The 24658-nt window shown below is 40.6% G+C and overlaps 1 protein-coding gene across 3 annotated transcripts in view; it reads left to right on the top strand.

Annotated features, from left to right (window-relative positions):
- The first annotated feature begins 296 nt into the window (after window positions 1–296).
- Window positions 297–24658, top strand: part of WASL (WASP like actin nucleation promoting factor) — a 49529-nt gene continuing 25167 nt past the window's right edge. For 2 of the 3 annotated variants that reach the window (XM_061467571.1, XM_061467572.1), the window contains exon 1: window positions 300–792. In XM_061467571.1, the coding sequence (XP_061323555.1) occupies window positions 673–792 (120 nt within the window). In that variant the 5' untranslated portion in view covers window positions 300–672. Of the gene's footprint in view, window positions 793–24658 lie in introns of all 3 variants that reach the window. The other variant, XM_061467573.1, reaches the window with a different exon arrangement.

A 24658-nucleotide genomic window follows, 5' to 3' on the forward strand; every position in this document is an offset into this window, starting at 1 on the left:
TGGACATGGCCTCCTCCCGGCCCCGTTCCCCCTCACGCCTTGCCCCGGTGGCTCTCACGGCCTCCAGACCGCAGCCTTCCGGGCCCCGGCCAGGGCAGGACACGTCAGGCAGCAGCGGGGACAGCAACGACCCCTCATTCTTCTTCCTCTCCTTTCTTCCTCGTTCTCCCTCCTCCACACTGCTGCTCGCCTCCGCCTACAGCCGCCAGCCTGGCCTGGCCGGTACTGAGGGGAAGGCGCGCGCGGGCGGGGCTGGAGCGGAAGGCGGCACCCCCGCCGCACGGCGCATGGTCGCGGCAGCCGCGCGCTCGTCGGCCTCCCCTCTGGCAGCCGCGAGCTGTGGTCTCGCCCGCCCCCGCTGCCATGTTGGATCGTGCGGCGGCCGGAGCCGGGCCGGAGTTGGAAGTTTAGCGCCGCTCGGAGGGGCGGGTGCGATCGGTCGCCGGCGCGGAGCGGCACCGGCGCGGCTGACCCCCTCCGCAGAACCCCCCCGCCGGCAGTCCGGCCGAGGCCCCGCCGTCCCTCTCCATCTCCCTTCTTCCCCGGCCCCGAGAGGGAGGCTCCACGATGCGGCTGCTGTGAGGCCGCGGCGGCAGAGGAGGAGGAGGAGGAGGGGGCCGCGGGCGCCAACGGTCTCAGGGCAGCGAGGGCAGCGCCGGGCCGGCCCCGGCCATGAGCGGCAACCCGCAGCAGCAGCCCCCGCAGCCGCGGCGGGTCACTAATGTGGGCTCCCTGCTGCTCACCCCGCAGGAGAACGAGAGCCTGTTCGGCTTCCTCGGCAAGAAATGCGTGGTGAGTCCCGGCCCGGGAGGAGCACAGCGGAGGGGGCGGCTCGGGGGGGAGCACAGCGGCAGGGGCAGCCCGTGGTGCTCCCGGCCCGAAGACCCCGAGCGCGGGGGCCCGGCGCAGGAGGGGGGCGTGTGAGGACGGGAAGTTGAAGGCTGCGGAAGTTTGAGCCTACCCGGCCGCTCCGCTGTCTCCGTCCCGCCGCCCGGGAGCGGGGCGGCCACCGCAGGCCTCGCTATCCGCCCGCCTCGTCCACAGCTCACTGGGCGATAGGAGTGGAGCGGGATGCTGGGGGCAATGAATGGCGGGGGCCGCCGCCAGCAGCGCGGGTGGCGGGGCCCTGCTGCCGGCGGCGGGCCCGGCTTCGCCCCCTTCCCTGTGCTGGTCCCGGTTGAAGCCGTGTGCACCGGGGCGGTCCCAGGACCGCCGGTGTGGGCTCTGTCTTTCCACGCTGCCCCGTCAGTAGGCAGTGAGCTTCCGGGGGCTCCTGTGGGGCTCGCTTCTGCCCTGCGGCTGATACGGACTCTGCAGGGGTAACAGGCCAGCGAGAAGCAGCCGCGGGGCTCTGTGGTAAAAGTTCGGTTGTTTGACGAGCCCCAGGTGCACCTGCGGTACAACAAAGCAGTGCTGACGAAGTTGGAGGGAGGCTCCTCTCAGTGCGAGGCCTGCCTTGAATTTAGCTTGTACTTTTTCTGGCCTAAACGAGAAGTTCCCATATTCAAATGCAACTCAGATACTGCACCTTTGCCTGTTTATATGTGTGTATGTAGCAGGCGATTAAAAGAAAAAGCCTTGTAGCAAATGTGTTACTCGGCACGTTCTTCGTTTGCAGAATACCTTCTTGCATGCTGCTATAGAACTTCATTAAAACTGAACTTCTCTGTATTAAAGAACTGCTAGAAGGCTTCAGAAGTGAATCACTTTCTTTAGAAAAGCAGCTTTTAGAAAAATTGCAGTTTTGAAAAAACGATAAAGAAAATGCTTCTTAAGAAAAATTAACTGTTTGGAAGCCATTGAAAATAATGTTACCTGGATGTCTTCTGCTACTTTGTGGCCGGCACCTAGCATACTGTGTTAGGCACTGTGCATCTTACTGTAATGCTATGAACAGTATTGCATGAACTTAAATTGTGATTTAAAGCAGGATATCCATGCATAGTGGTTCCACACAACTCTTTGGACTTTGAAATGGTGTTGTTGGTCAAACTGTCACAAGGAAAACATAAGATGTAGTAACTGAACAGGAAGTAGGCAATATTTACACTGGGATGGGTTAACTAAGATGCTGTTACAGTAACTTAAATGGGTCAGAAGGTGTGACTGAAAAACCTGTGTTTTGAAAAGTAATAATTTGTAAAAAAAAAAACAAACCACCTTCAAGTAATTGATCTGCTTTCAAGCACACATTTCATATGTTTAGCTCATTTTCCACCCCACCCCCCCCCCAAGCTTTTCTCTAAATTTAAAGAATATTCCATGAATTTGTATAAGTTCATTTCCAGTTTGTTTTTCTCCAACTTAGATTTTCTTGTCAAGTGACCACGCTTGTCGGGTTTGTTAGGCTCGTCTGTAACACTCACCTACTCAAGTTCTCAACTTTTCTGCATAAATAGCATGTTGAAAGCAGACTTTGGAGGTAAATATCTTCACAGTATCTGGGTGTCATGCAATCTGTGACAGCTTCATAGACATGACTTGCTTTGTATTTTACGTGAAACTACACATTCCGGTGGGTTACACTGAAACTTGTGTGATACACCAATTGAGGTTCTTCTAATCATGGCACATTCTCTTCTCCTTTCCTCCCAGCTCTATATGCTCTCTAGGTTAAGCGTAGGCTCATCTTACTGTATTGAGGGTCTCTACTAAATCTTGAGGACTTCAGTTTGAAGCTCTAGAGGTATTTAACCAGTCTTTTTTGCCTTATTGTGACATGAGCCAGAAATGGTGACAGTTCAGAAACTAATCCTGAACAGAGTGAATATCGCTGTCCCTTAGAGGGCAACCTCTGTTTGAGAAGTGGAATGAGCATCTGGAGATGGGAACAGCTTTGGCTGTTGAATGTGAGTTTACAGTATCTGCCTGTCAGAGCCTAGTAGTATTTTACCACCTACCCTGACTCAGCGTTGGCATGCTATGCTGATAAATTCGTTTTTGCAGTAATGTGTATGATATTTGATCCCTTAATACCTATGTTTGAATTATTCATTAGTGAAAATTCAGACTGTAAATGCTACTTTTTAAGAAAAGAGAATCTTGCGAGTTTCATAGGATGCGCGAGCTTGGTTTCCCATCAGTTGAATTGTCTGTGCTACCTGACTGTTATGGGTGGTTTTTCTGCCCAGATAAGGCATGGATATGCTGCTGGATGTGATGTGCATCTGCCATGTCAACATAATTTTAGGTTATGTTTGATTTGGCTTGTTGTTTAGATCACTGGTGAAATGAATGCCAGAAGAACAGTTGAGACGTTAAACTATGGTCCTACATACTCCTTTTGTAGTAATAATTTATAGCTCTTACGGAAGGCGTAGTGCTGGTATCAGTCCTACCAGGTTTGGTTGAGAAAGAACGTGGCATTCTGGACTGATTTATTTCAGCAATCTCTGAGACTGTTTTTGACTGATAACAAGGCAGCTACTTTAAAATAACTTTAAGAATTCAACTACTCAGTTTTTGTTCTATGCAAAAGCAAAGGAATTTATCAAGTAGCTTAATTTTGATTGAGTACTCACAACCTATGAACTCCAATACTGACATAATTTCAATGGCATCTTAAGTAATGATGACTGGTAAACACAAAAATTACCTGGGAGGGGGGAAATGGTGAAGAGCCATCACTCTGTGTGTGTTGCTGAGACTGGTACCATTTTCTGGACTACTACTGATACTTTGAGGATCTCAATGACTAGTAGACAAGTGTAGATACAGAACATACAGAAGGTTACTAGGTCTTTTTTTCACTACCCCCTTTTTTTTTCCCCCCTACTTGCTGAGCCGTGAAATGTGTATCTGAATCTATAAGCCATTAAAATACCTTTGTCCATGACGGATCAGGTTTTCAAAACCAAGCCATTGGCTAATAGTCCAAGCTGCAGCTACAGTTAATTTGGTTGAAATGTGAATCCAGATATGGAACTGCTTGCAGTAGGTGTCCAGTGTAAGGTAGTCCATTAGGACTTTCATTGTTACTTAGGCATGAAACTTAATTTTCATTCAGATCTATAACATTTGTTATCTAGGTCAGGTGTAAAGTTCACGACCTGTAGAAATGTTTCCATAACTATTTTTTATCATAATGTGGAAATAAAAGTCTGTGTAACCTTATGCTAAGGTAAACTATGAGGTTACTTTTGTGCATATTAATATTTTTGTGGTCATGCCAAATTTGGAAGGTTTTGCTTAAGTCTGCTGGGTTATAAATCAGTCACTTTAATTTTGTCTGAAAGAATTTTGTAAGGAAAAGCTAATACTAGGTTCCTCTTTAATATTTTTTTTACTAAAGAAGGTACTTTTATGATTTGCATGATTAATATAGGTCAGTGATGTCATTGATGAAAAACTAGTTTATTCTGTAGAAATAATTTTATATGTGTGTGAGGCCTGAGGAAAGAAAACATGAGAAGTGTGTACTTGATAGCATTAGAAATAGGTAATGGAGTATGGCTATTTTATACTGCTGGGAAGTGGGACGCAACACTTGGATAAGGTGTAATGAATAAGGCTAGGAATAGGTTGTTATTTGTAAGATCTTTCCATGGTTTATATGGTAAACAGGAACTGGTAAAATGCAAAAGCACGTAGAATGCAAAAACAGAAGTAAGGCAGCAGTAAACTAAGAAAACTGTTTTGACTGCTTTTAGAGTGCATGTGACCAGAATAAGCTATGTCAAAGACAAAGGACAAATTAGAGTAATAGTTGAGATAAAACAAAATAAAAACCAGAATGGCAGTTACAGCTCTTAATTGATAAGATTTAAAGGTTTTATCAAAAAAGGACTTGGAAGATTACTTGTGTGTATGAAAACAGCAGGAACTAAGATTTGAAGGCGAACTACAGGTCGGAGTAACAGGCAGCTTCATGAGGCTGAAAAGAGCCAGTTGTGCTGCAGGCTGTATTTCCCAAAAACCTTGAGATTGTGAATTGGAAAGGAATCATCCCTTGAACAGACAGGGATAACTGACTCATCAGTTCAGTGGTAGTTATCTCATCTCTGCGTGTATTTTTAAATGAGAATCAAATGAAGTGTAAAGGGTAGGGTCTTGTGGAACAGAAGAATATTGAGAGTTAGGCCTAGATTTCTTCTGAGGGCCATCCTGTTCTATCAAAAGACATGTAGCATCTTCAGATGCCTGACTAGTATCCACCGGAGTCACTTTGCTAAACAGTATCAGCAATAATCTTCCCTTTTAGAGGGAATTACATTGAGTTTTGACAGTTCCTTTGAACCAGACCTGTGCCTACAAAACTGATTTTCAACAGGAATGGGTCAGGTCAGACTCTTCAGAGCAAGTAGCTTCGCCATCATCCTCAAATTGTCTCCATGTATCTAAAGCAGGGTTACTTACAAAACATTTCTCTTGCTTGTTTTCCTTACAACCTCCTATTAAGGTAATTACAGCACAAGCTAAGATACACTGTAAACAGGTTATTCACCCATGGATGAGAAATGGTTTTAGACCTCATGTGAATGCTCTACAAAGCATTACATCTCCTAGCTGTTAGAGACAAAGCATCAATTCATAAAGTGTGGGTTCAGTTCGAGAGTAAGAGGCTGAAGTTTAGGTGTTAAAATCCCATCACTGTCAGTAGACGTCACTGGCTGTTATCTAAATCTATTCAATTTACTTGAAGATTAAAACAATTATTAGTTGAATTTCTGTCTTTGCTTCAGTGACTGTAGTGGTTACATCTCTCCTGACTGTGCTTGTAGCTCATGTGCTAGACACATGTGTTAATGTCTTGACATGCAAGGTGAGTCCTACTACAAATTTCAGTCGCTGTACATCTCTCTTATGAAGTGTTATGTGTTGCTAAGGAGAATGTGATCTAGTAATACAGGCCTGGAACAAGAATCTCAGTCTGTTAAGGCTTCAACACTCTTACATTCTTTTCTGAGCTTCTTTGTAGATTTTTTTATTTATTTATTTTCCTGTGTTTTGGAGGTAGACAAGTGCCAAAATCGTCTTAGCATCTCTGTGGTTCATCAGCTGGTCAAGTATACCACTCATGTTCCTGATAAAGTGCTCTGGAATCGTATAGTGTACAGAAGTAACAGGATGAAAACAATTTGTAGTCACAAGCTGTTGTGTTGTAACTTACCGGCTCTTCACAGCTAAGAATCAGGTGGAGGAATTTAGAAGAGTGTGGTTTTAATGCAGGATTCAGATGAGCAGTCATCTTTTGACTACAAGATTTCCTCCAAGATGTCCAGATACCACTTGTCTAGGAAAACACTGAAGGAAGAGGTAGCTTCTTGTTAGAAGATAAAGTCTGAGTTTACTATTTCATGCAAATATGTAAATGCAAAGACATAAATTTGTTCTTCTTTTAATGAAGAACTGCTGTGATTTCTCTGCATTATCTGAGCATAAATATTGATTTGAATCTGTTAACACTAGAATGTTTCCTCTGTGAATATTTATGCTGGGGTTCTCAAGGGTTTAGTATAAGCCTAATTTGAACCAAGTAGGGTGTTTAAGATTCATTTTATATCATGCAATTTCAGGGTAAAAAGATGATATTGGAGAATACTGGAACTTTAGATCTCAGATCTCTTCTTTAGGAAGAGTACTGGTATTTCTGCCTGAAAAAAAACTTATCTGACTTTTCTGTAAAGCTTATGACCCTTATTGGTCTGCTGTTAGTGTCTATAGTAGTAGCAGAACTGTTTATGGCTTTGGTGAGTAGGGACTGTGGGTGCCAGCAAGGAAAGCAATTGCCACTGGCAGCCTCTATACCTCAGTGCTTCAGTGGGTAGAGTGAAGCACTGAAGTGATCTGTATATGAGTGAGTGTCATCTAGGAACTTTGCAGTAGTTCATTAACCAAAAGTCTTGATTCTTTCACTGACCTTTTGCAGGCAGAGGTATCTGCAGTGAAGATGGGGTTTAGTTAGCTTTTAAGTGCTCAGTTTCTCTGAGAAAGTTTGCTCTTCACTTAGCCATGTGGTAAGATTTATGGTGTCCTCTCTTTCAGTGAGCATATTTCATAGACTAATCTCCTGAGGAGTATTTGCAGTACAGAAATAAAACTTGGTACGGTGCAGGAGACTTACGGTTTCATGACCTAATACCTCAATAATAAAATATAGCAAGTAACAAAAATGTGTCATGGGTACTAGACAAGAGTTGCTTATTGGTAGGTTAGGGTACAATTTCCTCAAGAAGGGTTGGTGTTATGCGTTACTTGGGCACAGAGGGATTTTTTTATCGTCCAGTTTGTTTTCCTTGCAACAGTAAATCACACAAAGCGAATTTAGTGGAACCAGAAGTGTTATCTTCATGGTGGTTTTAAACAGACAGTTCTACTGGGACATGATGCAGATGCAGTACAAAATAATTTTGTTTTTCAAGGTATTTGCTTGGGTACACTACCGCACTAACTTCTGTGACTTCCAGACATGTTGTTTATACCTGGATAACCAATAAAATGGTCGCGGTAGGTGTGCACTTACCTCTAGGGACAAGTTGCAGTTATATTCGAAGATCCTGAAGTGTGCTGTAATCTTCACATGATGGGAGCGGTGTACTAGAAGGGCCAAATTGAAAAAGAAGAGATGTAATGCAAGCAATCATAGGGACACTTTCTTGCTTAATTCAGATTTCGTAGTGTATTTTAAGCTACCTGTGAGTTAGACAATTTTCCCGACACCTCTTCATGTTTGTGTAGTGAATGACATGACACATTAGGCATCTCAAATTAAAATATGTGTGTGTTAAGAATATATGATTCTGGGAGAAGTTCATTACATAAACTACTCTGTTCCTGTAGACTTAATGTTCTGAGGAGAAGATCATTGCTGGCAAGGAAACTTGCTGCAGAGCTCCACAACTTACTGGCAGATCTGCAGATTACAGCTCACCTTAAGAAGCTTGCTTTCATATATGTATCTTCACCTTGGTTAGACTGTTTTCCCTGTACTGTTTATTTGGCTATCCTTAAAATCCTCACTGTAAGACAGTTTTGTTTTTTTCTTTTGCATTTTCTGGGAAACGGTGTTAATGCATTTTCCAGTCCTCCGGTGTGTCTAGCTTCAAACTGAAAGATCACGTTAAGGCTTGCTGATCAGGGTCCTGTTTCCATTTTTGTGAACTGGTTTCACACACCATTTTTCAATTTAGAACTTTGTGTCATTCATAATTCCTCTGCATTCATCTAATTTCCGTTCAAAGTGAATGTGTTATTTTGCCTTTCTCTACCCTTGTTAATTAGCCACTATGCATCATCAGTCTTGTACGGGAATATATCTGTGCTCACCAAAAGTATTTTGTATGTAGGGGTACTGTGCCTGCAATTGGAGAAGCACTGACCTAATGAAAGAAAACGTGCCTTTCTCCTCTTTGGAAAGCTGAGAAAACTGTATTTCATTATTTGAACTCTTAAAGGTAACTCTTGCCTTTAAGATTGTAAGCGCTTTTAAAAAATGTGTTTACTTCAAGTGTTATCTGTGATGTGTTTCCTGAAAATTAGCTGAAAGCACTTGTCTTGCTGTCTTAGCTGAAGAACAAGAAGAATATTTGAATCTGGGAATTTGGCACTAAATTAGAAATGCTTTCTCACCTCTCAAGATAACAGCCAAGAGATTTATCTGTATGTGATTTGTGGCTAAGGAGAGAAATTAGTATTAATTTGTTGTAATATCTTTTATGTTTGGGATAAAAGTAAGAGATTATTTACAACATTCTTCTGTTATAAAACATACTATGTTGTAATTTACTGACTTAATTTTGGTTTCTATGTAGAAAATAAAGCTTTCAGATTTTTATACAGCAGATTACTGTAAAGTTGGTAATGATATTCTAGGAATCGATTTAGCCACTGTCCTCAGAATCTTGCGTTTCAGCTTTCATCAGGGTCTCCTTGCACTTTCCTTATCACACTTTAAAAAAAAAAACTAACAAGTTTCCTGCCCTTATTTCCTCTTTTCCTGTTGTACTTCAAAGGCTCATAGTTTCTTCCTTTCTCTCTTCAGCCCCTCATCCATAATCAGCACAAAGATCTCCAGGTAGAAGTGTCTCTCCTCCTCACCATTATCCCTTCTGTTCCCTTACTCCCCTACTTCCTAGTTCTTCAAGTGCTTTGTTCTTGCTGATGAACTTTGTGTCTTGTGGGACATGTAGTCCTATCTGCATATAGTGCTGGGCTAGACATGATTTGTATTGTTTTAATGCAACAGAGCATTGCACAAAGAGAGGAGAGAGTGTCTATGCTAGCCAGCTGTTTGCTGCTGGATACATAGAGTGCACTTGAGCCTGAGATATGGCCTTTAGACATTTCTCTCCTATTTCATCCTCTCTGGCCTAAAGTTACTGTTGATGTTGCTATAAAAAAGAACTCTTGGTGGATAAGCAAGAGGGAAGCAAAAACCAGAGTATGATATTTCCTGGGCTTCTTGCCACCCTCTTCTCCTCCCTCCACTGCTTCTCATGGGAGCACCAGACTCTCCAGTTTGTAAGCTGCTATATTAAGAAACTACATACTGGAAGATACAGCTTCAGCAACTCTACAGGCTCAGATCAGGCTCAAAATCGCAGAATTGCTTAGTCCTGCTTTGAGTGAACTGTAAGTTATTTCCTGCTCTTCTAACCATGTGACAGCTGTCTATGAGCACAGCTAAGATGTGGTCATTCTTTGTAAGTAGACATTTTTTTCCTTTACTCCACCTAAGTCAGCCAAAGCAAATACAAACATCACTTGGCTTATAACACTAAACACACACAAAAGCATCCAAATAAGCTCCTCTCTGTAAAACTGTGCTCAATTTTTGTGGTTAACTGTAAAGAGGAAGAAAACTATGAACATCCTGTAGTGTTATGTGTTCTGTGCAATACCACAGGCAAAAGCTTCCCCTTGTGTTTTGCAAAGAAGGAAGCAGTAGTTTCTGATGAATAAAATGCAGAGCTGTTTTTTCTTTATTTACCTTTAGTTTGAGTATCTCAGGTATGAAATACATTTTATAACTGGGCACACAGAATTATGCATTTATGCATTATGCATTTGTTTTTAGTAACCTGGCAATTAACAATTTTTAAAAACTACTGGGTTTGGGCCTTAATTTTGTTTTCAGTTTTATATCAACCAGTATGTTTTAGACATACAGTAGGTGTTATCGTTTTGACCTTTCTTGAGCAATGTTGGCCTCTTTAAATGTTACACTGCACTGTTAGCAGTATTCTCAGTTTGTGTAGCTGGAACTCTAAGATTATACAAGGTTTTAGAGTGTCATTGCAACAGAGCATGTTGGTTGCACTTGATCTCTAGAACTCAGTGGTGATTCAACAAACCACTTAATTAAAAAAAATAAAAATTTGGTTTTGTCTTTGAGAGATTTGGCCATATCATATTCAGGTGCCATTATTTAGATACCTGAGAGGTGCTATTTCATCTGTATCTCTGCTCAGAGCATGCCCTTCCCTTCCTTAGTCCGCATGTCTACAATTATAATGCATTATGGTTTTGTTTGATAGGATGGAAGGAGATGGTTTTAGGACTAAATGTTTCTCTAAGAGATGTAGATCTTACTCCATGTCATGTTTTTCAGTTCATCTTTTTATGTCATTTAGGAGTTCTCTCTTTCAGTGCTTCAGTTCTTCATTGAGACTTTTTCTTAACAGTCTTTTTGAGCATCTCTGGCTTTTGCTGCCTGTAAACAACAAATCCTGTCTATTCCTCTGCCCTCTGTTTGTATTGTTTAGTTGAGGGTTGCTTATTGAGCAATGTTTCTGGTGCTGCTCTAGGCTTTACCCTGTGTAACCAATGGGACCATCCCTCTCGCTGGCCATACCTGTCTGGACTGTATCTTTCTGTCTCTGATAACGAGAACTGACAGGCTCAAAACCTGAGGTACACACCCAGGGTATATTGAAGTTTAGTGGCAGAAGGATACATCTTGTTCTTTCTCTCCTCTCTGGTCTGTGTTAACATATTGGTGCTAACAAGCTTAAGTAGGGCAGTAGCGTGAACTCATGCCCTGTTCTGCGTCTGTCCATGGTATAAATTTGTTGACGCACTTCCTGGCTAGCTTGTACTCGCCCAACTTATTGAGCATGGGTTTGGGAATAGAATGGTGTAAACACAGTTCCTAATAGGCAAAATGGGTAGGGCCATCCTCACCCAATTTGTGTTGTCTTGGGAGGAGAGAGAGAGAGTTCCTCTGTGCAGATGTGCATTCTGCTGCACCACTTGCTGCACCACTTGCTATACCACTTGCCATCGCATCCACAGAGTGCCCCTGGTTCTAGTTACTAATATTAGCACAACCAGTGAAAGTTGCCAGAAGACAAAAGGATGGGGAGGCAGAAGTGAACTACCTGTTCTAGCATTGTCAGTGGTACCTCAGTAGATAAGGGTCAGTTGACATCAAGCTGGAGTCAAACCTGGGTTTCCTGTCAGCAACAAAATTCAGTCTTGTCTCTCTGCTCTTAGAAATTGCTTTTGGAAGCCTGAGAAAATGCAGGTGGCTAGAAGTTTCCAGCTGACAAAAGCGTGCTTGTGTGCGTAGCAACCTAGTGCAGTGGACAAATTATCAAGTGTATCTGATACTGATATTGTGAACATGAGCTCAGAAGGTACCTGATCCTCTTCTCTGATTTCAAGAGGGGGGGAAAAAAAAAAAAAAAAAGATCTGCTTTCTGGTAAGGAAACTTGTAACCTGCTTCTAACAGACTGCATTAGGTACAGCAGGTACAGGTACCTTAAGGGCTGCTGCATTTCTCTTACTGTACTTCTTGATTACAGAGCACTGGTCTACCAAGAAAAGGAATTCCTGTCTTTCTTTTGTGATGAGTAATTTGTTGGTAATATAAGGAAAGTTTTGTGTGTCTTCAGAGACTCAAGGGATGTGTTGAGGTCTCTTGGAATCTTGCCTGCAGCTGCATTTTGGAGTGTTTTAGCATTTTTTTGTCAGTTCAGATGCAACAATTTGTTTACCACTTCAGCTCCAGTGACAATTCTAGGGTGTGAAGTAGGATAATTTACGATAGTTTGACCATCAAATACTCTTTCTGTTCTGGTGTCTCGCCTTAATCATTGGTTCTGTCTGGGATGTCTTGGTTCTGTAGACACTTCCCTGAAGTTTTTGTTTTATCTTTTTTATTTCCCCCCTGTAGTGTCTTGTGATCTCTCTTTCTTCCTCAAGCCATATTTTTTTTCCAATACCAGCTTTCATAAATCAGCACTGGCAGGAACTGGACCCCTGGTGATGCTTGGTGCTGTACAAGCACTTCTCCCACAGCAGGTAGTCTTTGCTTCAGAGGGGAGATAGCAATCCATCGTGGATTTAGAAGTTGAGTGCTTTTAGCCTTAATTTCAGGATGGTGACTTGAATGCCAGTTCTGGCTTCAGTAATTGCTCTAGCAATGAAATGAAACAGTGCCAGGATCCATATCACTGGAAATAACTTCTTCTCTGAGGTCACCCCATACAGACAATGTCACTGTGATGCAAGTCTTAATTAGCAAAGGGTGTTACATAGTTGGCTTATTCCGAATAAAAAAAAAAACAGCCATAAATAAGGATATCTGCCACGACTCATCAAGGCTGGTCTTTGACTTCAGATGCTTTGGGCACTTTGAAGTGTAGCAAGGAGCCTTCGTTTGTCAGAATAACCTGGTCCTGAAGTGAGGTGACTGATGGCAGTCACCATCTGAGATTCTTCACAGGACTATAGTGTTTGTTGTAGAACTGAAGCTTTTATGTGGGGATTAGCAGACTTAGAGATCTTAGTTCCACATCAGCTAATACGAAACTCTTGAGTTCAGTATCATATTGCACATCACATGGTGGATGGCAGAGGCCTTCTTCTGAAGGATGTACTTTTGAATACAAATGTTCTACAGGACACTTTCATCAGTGAAGCTGGCTAGCCTTTCAATCCATTCTGTAGATCTGTTTCACCTTCTGTAAATATTCCATGTGCCCAGGAGTGGATCCTGACTACCAAGAAATCAAGATTACTTCCTCCTCCTTCCCTGCCCAGGCTTGCTTGAGGTCTCACTGTGTTACTGGCACACTTACTCCCACCCCCTTCCATCTTCCTATAGGAAGATCATCCCGGTATTGAAGTTTCTGACAAACAATCCCTAGATCTTTGGAGGACCCAGTTTTACAGACTTTAATCTGATGTTCGTAAAATATACTTTGCTAACCTCTAGGAACCTATTAATGCATTGCAGTTAAGTAGGTCCCATTCCTGTGATTAGTTTTTCCAGGAGACTGGAAGAGATACATGTTTTTATACTCATACAAAGTCTTTTGAGTAGGGTGTTTTCTTGCAGTCTTAATCAGGTAATCAGCCTGTTTTCTCTAAAATGTACACTCCTGGGACTCACATTATCTTTCATATACTCACAACATCAGGAACTTGCTGTACTAACAGACTGAGGCTGTGCAGGTGCTCAGAGCAATTGGTGTAGTTAGCTGATCACGAAGAAAGTATCCATACAAAGCATGGAACCCCCAGTGTTTACAAGGGGTACCTTCTTCTAGTCATTGGGGTTTAAGTTACATCAGTGCCCTTATGGAGGAATATCTCATTACCAAAGGTGTTACACTTCTGAAAAAATTAATAGGTCATTAATAACCTTTTGTTTTTCCCTTCTGTTTAAAGGTTACAGCCGGTATTAATGAACATTTTCATTCTGTTAGTGTAGTCTAACAATGTACCTGCTGTCTTTATGCTGTCATAAAAGCACTGTAACTTAACATTGCATAAGTGGAAGTTTTCAGCTAAGTGACAAATGCTTGACCTGACAGTAAGGCTGTTGCCAGTTCTCCTAAGTAGCAAGAGGTGTGTTAACTTCACTGTCAGCTCCAGAACAGATTGAGACTTGCAGAAAAGTAGTTCAGGAACCAAAGCATATAATGCTTCAAATCTAACTATTGATTAGGGTAATGATACTGACTGATTGGACTGCCAGTGCAATTGAAATTGATTTGGATTAGTATTTAATTTTCACTGGGATCAAAAGCAAAGCTCTCTTAAGATCTTTCTCATTAAACTTATTATTTTGGTTCAACTTGCTGTATTTAATTCAGACCATACTCACCAGAAAGAGTGAAGGTCAGTTTCAGACCTAGTATTTTGTGTAAATGTTTTTTGAAACAAATATTTTTTGTCCTAAAAGGTTTTAAAATATCTAAACTACTGTGTTCATGTTAAAATAATATTGGTGTGACTTTGTGGGTTCTAAAATCCTGTACTGATCTAATAAATACTGATTTTTCTTAATTGTAAGTTTTGTTTCTAACCCAAGATCTAGTGCTACTTTAGTACTATTGTAAGTAGGGTGAAGTAATTTTTGTATTATCAGTAAGTACAGGCTGGTATGCACTCTTAACTTTTCATGTAGCATATTTGTTACTGCTGTTACACGATGTTCACGAATTATGAACAGGACCACAGCAGTACTGGAGAGATAATAATCTTTGGTGGGGATGCTTTTGTTCCGCCCCATCCAAACATATTAATATTTAAGAATAAAAGATTGAGTGCCAACTGCCCCTGTTCCTCACTTCTGTGTGTGGTTCCTCATTAGAACTGCTGTGTAAAGGTGTACTACCAGCTCTGCACTGCAGGGAAAAAAATAACAGTTGTGGGATTTATACTGGAAACTGCTGACTGGACATGGATGCCAAGTGTTGAATGTAGAGGAAAAATACATGGTGCTACCTTTTTTCAGCAATTTTTTTGTTGTATAAGCAAACACTTTAAATGAGGAGATTTTTTTTTTTAATATTTTCTGCTGTTTTGGTTGTGCCCAGGAGAACAGGCGGTGTTGTGATAAGTAACATTCTGTCTCTTTATGGAGCTGCAGAAGAATTTTGACTTCAAGGAAGGAGCTTTCCCATTAATCCTTTGTAAAGGAACCTTAAGTATGAGGTGACAATTGCCCTTACTGAAGGGCTAGGTCGGAAGTAGGAATAGAGTGCTAGGATGATTTTCTTGATCCTTATGGACTAAGACTTAATGGAGTTTTGTTGCTCAGGGGTCAGGATTATCCTGGAAGGAGACCACTGAGAAGTGTCAGGTAGGTGGGAAATTACTTTTTTTTCCGTAAAAAATAATTTTCCTTTTGCCATTAAGTTCTGAATTATGTGCCTTGTACTCTTTATTCTTCCGTCTTAACAATCAAATGCTAAACATATGTAATGGTGACTTAAAAAAGCTTTGGTAAATTTGCTAAAAGAATTTACAGCTGTGGTTTGTCTAGCAATAGGTGACTTAAGTCTGAGATTTGCATAGAATTGTCTAGGTCAGATCACCATTCTGTGACGCTGCTTCCAAGCTTTTAAAGTTTGTTTACACATGGGTGGATTTAAGTGGCTTTTGACCTCCACAGTGCATTGATAAATGCAGTGCTTTGGACCTACGAAGGAACTTGTTCTGACAGTGACAGTTGTAGCTGTTAGCTGTAATAAATGTCAGTTTACTCAAGGGACATCCCTCATGGTAAAGAATATATCTCAGCTTCCATATCTAAAACAGTTAACAGGCTATCAAGTATTATTTAATGTTCATGCACTGGGGAGAAAACTAACACTAGTGATATAGAAATTTGGCTGTTTTAACCTTGGCTGTTAGCAGAGAAGATAATGTGGACACCTCCTATCCCCCTTCTCCCAAAATAATAGATTTCTGTTTGTGGCAGCATAATTTTATCTTTATGTTTGATTTATCAGTAGTTCTCAAAGCAAATTACAGAGGTAGAGTTCTGTGTCTCCAAGCTAAGGCATGGGGGAGAAATAAATGCAAACATCATCCAAAACTAAATGAAGAATAGTAGTCTCCCAAACATTCAGCTGATGCTTTCACTGTTGGGTATATCTACCCTGAAAGAGCTTTTAGTGTTTTATCCCTGGAATGAATTTTGGATATATCCAGGGATCATGTAACTACTAGATCATCATGCTATTTTTTCCTTTAGTATGTCTATTTTTTAAGACTTACAACTGGGAATAACTTCAGTCATAGACTCAGCTGTTGGTATTAAAAACAAATTATACACAGTTATGTTTCCATGTATCTGACTTCAGTTATCATAATTGTTCTGGTCACACAGGAACTGCTGAAGGAGGAATTAAAGCATGTTGAGTTGTGGCACAGTGAAAGTGTGAGGTGGGGGGGTGGGGGGTGTTTACATCTCTTAAGTACCTTTATGTAAGTGGATTGAGTCTACAGGGCAAGGACACAAGCTGTATACACAATTGCAAGACCAGTTGCTGGCTATTATTCAAAGAGGTTTTACTTCTAATAGCCTTTTCTCCAATTTGTAGATATTTTGAAGGGGTTCTTTGTTTCATGTTGGCAAGAAGTTAATGTTTTCTGTTAAAAGAGTTTTTTCTTTTAAAACAATTTAAAGTGTTTTATTTCAGTGTTCTCTAAATATCTGAAGTCAAAACTCCATATTATTTTTTGTTCTCAAGTGTAAAGATCATAAGAAAAATTCACCTTAACCTCACCATTGCAAAGCTAATACTAATTTTTTTTTTTTATTTTTATTTTTTTTTAATCTGGACCTGGGAATGCCAGTAGATGCTAAATAGCATTTTCAGGGGCTCATTAATGAATGTTCCAGAGCTGGGGTAATTCAGGAATTCCTGAGGCTTATGCTTCACATCCTTTCTTTAATCAATTTAACTGTTGTTCTGAAGATTTTTACTTGTGAATGTGATACATACACCATTAAGTGTGTCTATAAAGAACTACTGTGAGTTTAACTCTTTAGTGCATGAAAGCAATAGCTTGCTAGTAGAAGGGAAGATTGTGTTGAGTCAAAGGAGCTGCTTTCCCTTAAAGCTCAATAGGCGGTAGAACAAGACAAGACACATTCAAGCTCCAACTTTAGCCCATGGGTTGCGTGAAATGCCTGATTCTTGTCTTGAATCTGTATGGCTTGGAACATCAATCTGCAATTTCTGTGTATGACTGGAGCATAGTTCTGAGAACTGGTTAATCTACATACCTGCACAGTGCTTTATTTGTGTCAAGGTCATCCTAGTCTTGGGAATCTTGATTAATTTAAAATGGCTGAAAATCAAAAGGTAGACTTTAACATTTCATCTGAAAGTTCCCTGAGCTTTGGAAATGAGTAGTCTTTGACACCTTGATTCATAGTGCCTGTGGAGGCAGGGATGGGGGTGGAACTGCAAGACAAAATGTCTTTCTTCTGTAGTGAGAATTTTGCTCCATGGCAGTAGGACAGTGACAAATTTGTGGACAGCCTGTGCACAGCACACTTTCTGTTGTTCTGAAAGCAGCCAAATGTGTAACTTTAACAACGGAACACAAATAACCAACTGTGTTTTGTCATGTGTCTGCTGCTTTCTCACCAGCCAAGATTTCAGCAGCCTTCAGCAGTGAGATGCAGCTGAGTAAGCTCCTACTGATGCTGTGCAGGTAAACAGGAAGTGACAGTGTTCAGCTTGTTCATCAGTAGAAGCCCCAGGTTGTGTATGTCATTTGGTAAATGATCTGCTAAAATGGGATGGCTTAGAATATTATCATCTGGAGCATGCTTGTGGTTATGGTTATGTCATATCTCTGCAAGGCTGAAGCCTTGCATGTGTTGTCTGAACTGAGGCTGGAGGATTTAAAAATATTCTTTGTCTGATAAAAACATCTCTCTTAATCATGTGCCATTTGATTTGGTTTTATATGCTATGCTGTTTACCCACATCTTAATTGTTGGTCTCCCATGATCCACAGTTCAGCAGCAAGTATTTGAAAAAGAGTTGGCCAGCTCTAGCTGAACTGGGTATTTCTGGGAGGTACTGGAAATGTAAATAAACTGGGATCTGAAGGCACTCAGGAGAATGTGAGCTGTGTAATGGGCTGACAGGATTAGGAGTGAAGGATCACTTAGCTAGACAACTGCAGACTCAAGTCTGAACAAGCACTTTTATAGTTTAGTTTTCTTAAACAGCAGTCCCTTGTTTCATCCCTTCTTTTGTTGTAAAATCAATTAATGATCACTGGTACCTTCTCCACACAGTATCGTTACAGAATCCTCAGTGAGGATGCTGTAGCCGACTTGTGTGCTGATCAGAACAAGGCAGCGAATCTGTTCTTAGGTATTGATATTTAGGTTTTGGTTTGTTTTTTTTTTTAATTTTTGGTCTCTTGATCCCTTAAATGTTTCGGTCTGTGTGTTGAGTGAAGCTGTCTTTTAACTTAGATTAAGATCCTTATGCTTCAGAAATGGTAGAAAACACCTGAAGTGGCCTTTTGCTATTTTAGAAAGAACTTCCTCTTTTCCTTCCCCCTTCAAATAAGAAAAAGGCAGCATCTCTTATGCAGTGCCTTTATTTTTAAAACAGCTTAATTTGCATATAGGTGGAAACACATATTAATTTCTTAGATGTATACACAGTGCATGTTTTTAATCTGTGGACAATCATGGGAAATTAGATGAAAAGCAAGTTTTAAGCTTAAAATTGCGCACTGTGATTGTAGCAAATAGTCATAAGCAGGAGAACTGGTGAGGCCTCAGTGTTGTCAGCTGCATAATTTTTCAACTTGCACCATATAAAGCTTTTCTCATGTGATTGAGTGTTTACAAAAGGCTCTCTTATGTCAGTTCTGTCAAATAAAGTGAAATCTTGCTTTGGTTTTCCTGTCTGTGGAGCAGTCTGTCTTCTGAAAATAACGTCCTGTAAATGGCATTAAAAGTAGAAGATTGTTTTCAGCTGCTTAACTTGTTGAAATCTGCCAGCAAACTTCTGAAGTTCTGTATTCTTTCTTTCAATGGGAAACTAGTTTAAGATCCTGTCTGTAGCGTCTGAATATAACTTTTTGTTGCAATACACAATTGTCTTTAAATATAAGATTATTAGTAACCTGTTAAATGTATCTTTAACAGTGCTAAGAGCTTTAAAATTTGAAGTAATCACAGTTTACTCAGATTGCATATAAAGTATCCAAATCCCCAGTGGGTGAACACTGTCACATGTCAGACTCATTTGTGAAGATTCTGGAGGCAACCTGGTGGGAAGACATAAATCTTCTGAGAGTTGTAAAATTCTGAGAGTTGTAAAATTCTGAGAGTTGTAAAATCTAATTTAAAATATAATTTCATAGTCAAAATATTGTGGAGGCCTTGAAATATTTTTATGCACAGAAAACTGTGTGTGTACTATAAAAATAGTGTCATCACACTGTTTTATGGTGCAAGATGCAGAAACCATAAATAGCCTTATCTGCTGTTCTTAAGGGGGAAAAGGCTAAACAGACAGTTGGATGCATCCATTTTATGAGGTTTGGGCCATAATCCTTGAGGTCCTTCAGATGAAGGCATCAGCAGGAAGCAGAAGCAGTCTGCCTTTAGTATCACTAGTTTTTTCTGTCCCTGTGCTATTTTTAACTATCTCCGTCCCTTCCCATCTAAAGCTGCAAAAGTAAGTAATTACAGGTTGTCGTGGTTGATGCTTGTGAATGCTGATTGAGACCTTTAAAATGCGGTGAAAGTGTTGATTTATGTTTAGCATTTCTTGCTGTTATGTCTGGATTGCACCGAAACCATCACTAGACACCCAAATTTAAGAGGGTTAAGTTTTACTTACTATCCAGGGCTAAAGAATATTGTAGGATTATGAACCTGATTGACCTCAAGTTTCTAAGTTTCTGTGAAAGTGCTAGGAAATATTTTTGTTGACGCTAGCAAATGCCTCTGCTACTTAGAATGTGGAAATTGTTAGGGAAGCATGCTTGCATGATGTTTATGTGGCCTAATTAGTTAGGGATGATCTAAATAGTGTCAGGCTTATTCAGTTCATTTAAGAGCCCTGTTAGAGGAGATTGCAGTGCATGCCTTCTGTAGGATTGCATGGTGATGAGAACATTCACCCTGGAAGTGGGTTATCAGCCCTTCCTAGCAGGAAGGGAACAAACACACTGTTCCCACATGGCAGGAGACATCCTCAGTGCCAAGAAAACAACTGAATTTTCTCTTGAAACAGGAGAACTGTGCAGAAGGGACACAGAACTGCCAGAAAAGAGCTTGGTTGTATAGGCCCCTGAAGGCCTTCCTTCCAGAAGGGGAGGAGGAGGTTCAGGGCCTGGTCTCTGCAACAGGTTTTGTTTCTGTATTAAGAGGGATGAGAGAAAATGCATATCTGTGTTGAGCACAGCAGAAATGTTTTGAGAAGCTCTGTATATTTATGAAATGGAAGATAATTGCAGAACAACAGGAGGGTATTATTACTGTCTAACTCCAATTTGCTTTGAATAACATGAATTTATTAAAATATTGACTTTTAAATGTGTAATTGCTTACACAAGCTTTTATTTGAGATACACTAAGATTTCAAGCAATATTTCTGCTTGAATCATCAGTGCTACTGTTTTGATGGGGTTTTTTTGTTCTGTTTTGTTGTTGGTTTTTTTTTTCTGCAGGATACTTGTAATCTAGAGAAAGAAATGTCACCCACTGGTTTCTGTCTAATTGGCTAATTTTCTGTGGATTCGTTGTTGTGTCTTGCAGTGTTAGCTACCCTGCATTCTGACTTCTGCTTCTTGTCTTCTCATTCAGGAGTCTTAATGAGTTTCTGTATCTTCCTCCATGACTCAGATAATGCTAGGTGATTAAAGATTGTTTTGGTACTGAAGCTTCCTGTCCTTCTTGTGGTGAAGATGAGAGTTACACCTTGCTGTTTTCCACAGTGAAGTGGTACTTGTTTTTAGCATATCTCTGTTCCTGAGCCCTGCTGTCCAAGGAAGACTATAACTCACCGATGTTTTAATGTCAATTAATAGCAATAGCCCTTTATTCTTGGAACAGCCACCCTAGAAGCAAACTGTGGGCTATCTTCCTGGCCTTGTATCAAAGAAGTGAGTAACCCAGGAGCACCCAGCATCACCTGGTCACGCTTCAGCATGATGGCTTAGCCATAGTAAGGACTTCCGCTATAGTAGGTCTTATATACGCATATGATACTGAACCATTAGAAGAATACACTAAACTGAGTTGCATTTTTACAAGCATTAAAAAAGGAGTGATTAGACACTGGAACAGGTTTCCCAGTTGTGATATGAAGCCTTTAAGCTTAACTGGACAGGACCTTGAGCAACTTGAACTCTAGACTTTTAATTACCCTTGCTGTGAGCAGGAGGTTGGGCTGGAGGACTTAGAGGTCACATCCAGCCTAAGTCCTTTCATGAATCTCTTTATCTTTGTCCCACAAGCAGTTGTCAGCTGCACGTGAGCAGTATGAGACCATCCCAATTGGTCTTGAATTGCTTTCTCGTATAGTGTGTACTGAGGTGGCTGAACATCCTCTTACAGCCTTAATCTTGCTGCTGTTCTTTGTTGTGACTTTTGGCCCACTATGTTTTAATGTCAGTACTTTCCTGTAATTACTTAGCTTTTTGCAGTTGATGTCAACCATAAGCAGTCTAGTGTGGTGGCTCTTACTTGTAATGAGATATACCACTTTGTGTTGGCTTGCTTTTCTGTTTTTGAGAAACACTGAATTACAGCAAGTCATTATCGTGACAGGCTACTGCAGCAAATGTTCACACCAGAAGCTGATCAAAGGACACAGCTACCTGCTGCCCAGTTGGAAACTAGCAGTGGCTGCTGTGATCACATTCTACAAATGTGCAGTGACTAGTTGCAGCTGCCTTCTGCAAGCAGAAGGTGTTTTCATGAGCCTTTTGTTGATACCACATATCCTGCAGTATGTGTGCCCAAGGATGTGACCAGATGACAACACCAGACTTACAGCTTCATAGCTCATCAGTTTGAGGGGTGTGACAAGTTCCTGGAATCAGTGATGGCATATCCTCCAGCTGGAAGCTGACTGTGCCAAAAGCTAAAGAAAACCCAGGGCTGTTGATTCTCATGTCCATGGCCCATCAGTTTTTAGTGGTCTGTCTTATTTATTTCCCGTGTGCCCCTTGTCCAAATACACAGATCCTGAAAAAGGACAAGGTCCTCGCTAAATCTGTTAAGCAAAGCATTAGTTCCAAATTCAAAATCCTCCTGAAATACAGCAATAACTTTAGGCATTAAGTGCCAAATGAACTTACTGTATCTCAGAAAAAATGCACTAATTACATTGAGTATTTAAGGGCAGTCTTGTTTAATTCCATCTGTAAAATCCGTCGTACGACCTCTTGTGAAGAAATATTTGTGTATAGTTTTAAGGAATCCATGCTTATAAATGCAATGTTCTCTTCAAGAATGCTGTGAGAAACTGAGCTGGATATCACAGCTGGCTTCAAAATAGACAAAGTGAATGCTCATTCAGAAAACGCAGTAGAATACTCAAAGTGATACTTGTATAGATGTTCTCAGATGCTGCAAATCTGCAGTTAAAGTTGATTTTTTTAACTGAATTTATGTGGCTAGGATTCATAATGAATAGCAGTAGATGAAGTTTATGGTTTATATTTTATCAAGTTTAAATTTTGATAAGTTTTTAAGTTTGCAAAGGAGGTAGATGAGTAAATATTTTTGTACTGTCTTCCAGAAGCTGAAGAGCATAAAGCGTGGCAGCACAGCTCTGCATGATGAAAATAAACAGTGGCTGAAGTAAAAGGAGTTGAATTTTACTGTCTTTTTCTCCCCAAAAATACATCTTGTATTTTTTTCCTGCATTGTCTTTTTAATTGAAAAAACCCAAACTAGTGATGTAACAGTGGAATTTGTAATTATATGTTCTAGCATGTGAAAGCCTCAACACAGTCAGCCAACACTAGGAATTCATGCAGTGCTAGTGAATAAGTTAAAATGTAATTGAACTCTAGGCTTGGTAGGCCTCACAACACCTTGTTTAGGTTCAGTGGAATTGTTCTCTAACTTGTAAATTAAGCTCTACTCGTAGAGTATCCAAGTATACATTAAATCTGTTATGATTATGTGGAATGATGATGTGCTCTTTTTGTGTAATATTCTTCTGTCTACTCATGGGGAAGGTGGTAGTTCCAGATTTTATAAGGAATCATCCCCAAGTTATGACAGTTACGGGTTTACCTAAATAATCCAGTCAGTACTTTCGCAGCTAGATATGATAGGAGGCAACACATAGGGAGCTGTCTTGACACACAGATAACTGTCTTCTGTGCCTTCAATTTAAGTTGCATAGTTCCTGCCAAGACCACCCATTTCTGTGGATATTCCTGTTTGAGGGAGGTTACCTGGGAGCTGAACTTGTTTTGGAGGGTTGAAAAGGCTTTTTGCATGGTCAGTGGCATAGTTGATGTGGTTGAATGTGATGCCTTTGTTACAACTATAGAATGGCCCATCTGTGCTTTTTTTTGTTGTCTTCTGACTACAAGATTTAACAGATGATATTGGAGAAATGATAGAAAAAGCTGTTAGCAGAAGTTCTGAAGAAAATCTGGCCAGTTGTGCCCCAGATCATCTTTCCCTGTTGCACATAAGGGGGAAAATCATCCTTTCTTACACCTGCAACTTAATGTCAGTTAACAGTTTCGTTGTGGCAGTATGGCTAACCCAAGGGTCTATTCTTACTCATCTGACAAGTCCAGTTATGATTAAATTACTCATTAGGTTACAGAGAGAGTTTTACTCTACACTTAGTTGTAGAGGGTTTGAGGAGGCAACTTCAAAGCTGTCTTTTCATCAATCAGTCATGCTTTAACATTTTCTGTAGGTTACCAGAAAAATCAGTAGTCTGACAACCTCTGAGGAGGTGGTTGCAACAGGGAACAGAATTATACCTTGATTGTGAAAGTTACATCACAATTCCTGTGCAAAGGGTATAAAGCTTCCCCAGGGGCGTAGCTGTCAGTCTGGCTGTATTACTTTAACTCTACTACTCTTTCTACCTGGAAAGATTTTTTTAATTGAAAAAAAAAATCAGGAAAGTTAGGTTATTCTTCTGGTTGTTTTAAAGCAATTTAATTGTGACTTGGGTGATACTGATAGTAGATAATCTTATAATGCAACGAGACATGCCTGCATTCTAAATGTCAGCTGTTTTGGCAAGTAGTGTTGATGAAGGAAGGCAAAGTAATGCTCTTAGAGCAGGTGAGGAAAACTAAATACGGAGCCCATTAGTCAGACTAGGTATGAACCCTCCAGAAAGATCTTGGAACTACACCAGATCTATGAAAACATCTGCTTAATGTTCCATAGTGGACAAAATAAATAAAACTCTTTGATTTACAGGGAAAGAAATAGAGACTGAAACAGAAAACAGTATTATTGTAAGCCAGTGTTCAACAGGCTAATAAACTGGATTAATACAACATAAGTCCTATCCCCAATCAGAGAAGGATGAAGTAAGACTAGGCAAGATCCATGTGAAAGTAACAAGGCTAATTAAAGCGTAGAATGATTTTTTTTTTTCCTTTGTATGGGAGTGACTTAATGGTGATATTGCTTTTTAAAACAGTAGAGAAATTACAGCGTAAAGAAGTGTGACAGATACCTGTCAAATGCATGTGCAGCATGGAGGGGCAACTGTGAAACCATTAACACCATCTCCAAGTGTAAGAACAAGGAGGGACAGTCAACTGAAATTAGCAGGTGGCAAATTTTTATCTAAAAGAAGGTAACTATTTGCATAGTGCATTAGTGAACTATGAAATGCAATGCTGTCCAGGGCTGTAATGCCCAGAAGTCCACAGGGGCTTGCACAGTAATTAGATAAATTTACAAAGGAAAAATCCATCAGGTGCTGTAAG

Source organism: Pezoporus flaviventris, unplaced genomic scaffold (assembly GCF_033815535.1).
Source record: "Pezoporus flaviventris isolate CSIRO_AGI_PZ_B2104156 unplaced genomic scaffold, CSIRO_AGI_Pfla_v1 ptg000045l, whole genome shotgun sequence".
Classification (NCBI taxonomy): Eukaryota; Metazoa; Chordata; class Aves; order Psittaciformes; family Psittacidae; genus Pezoporus; species Pezoporus flaviventris.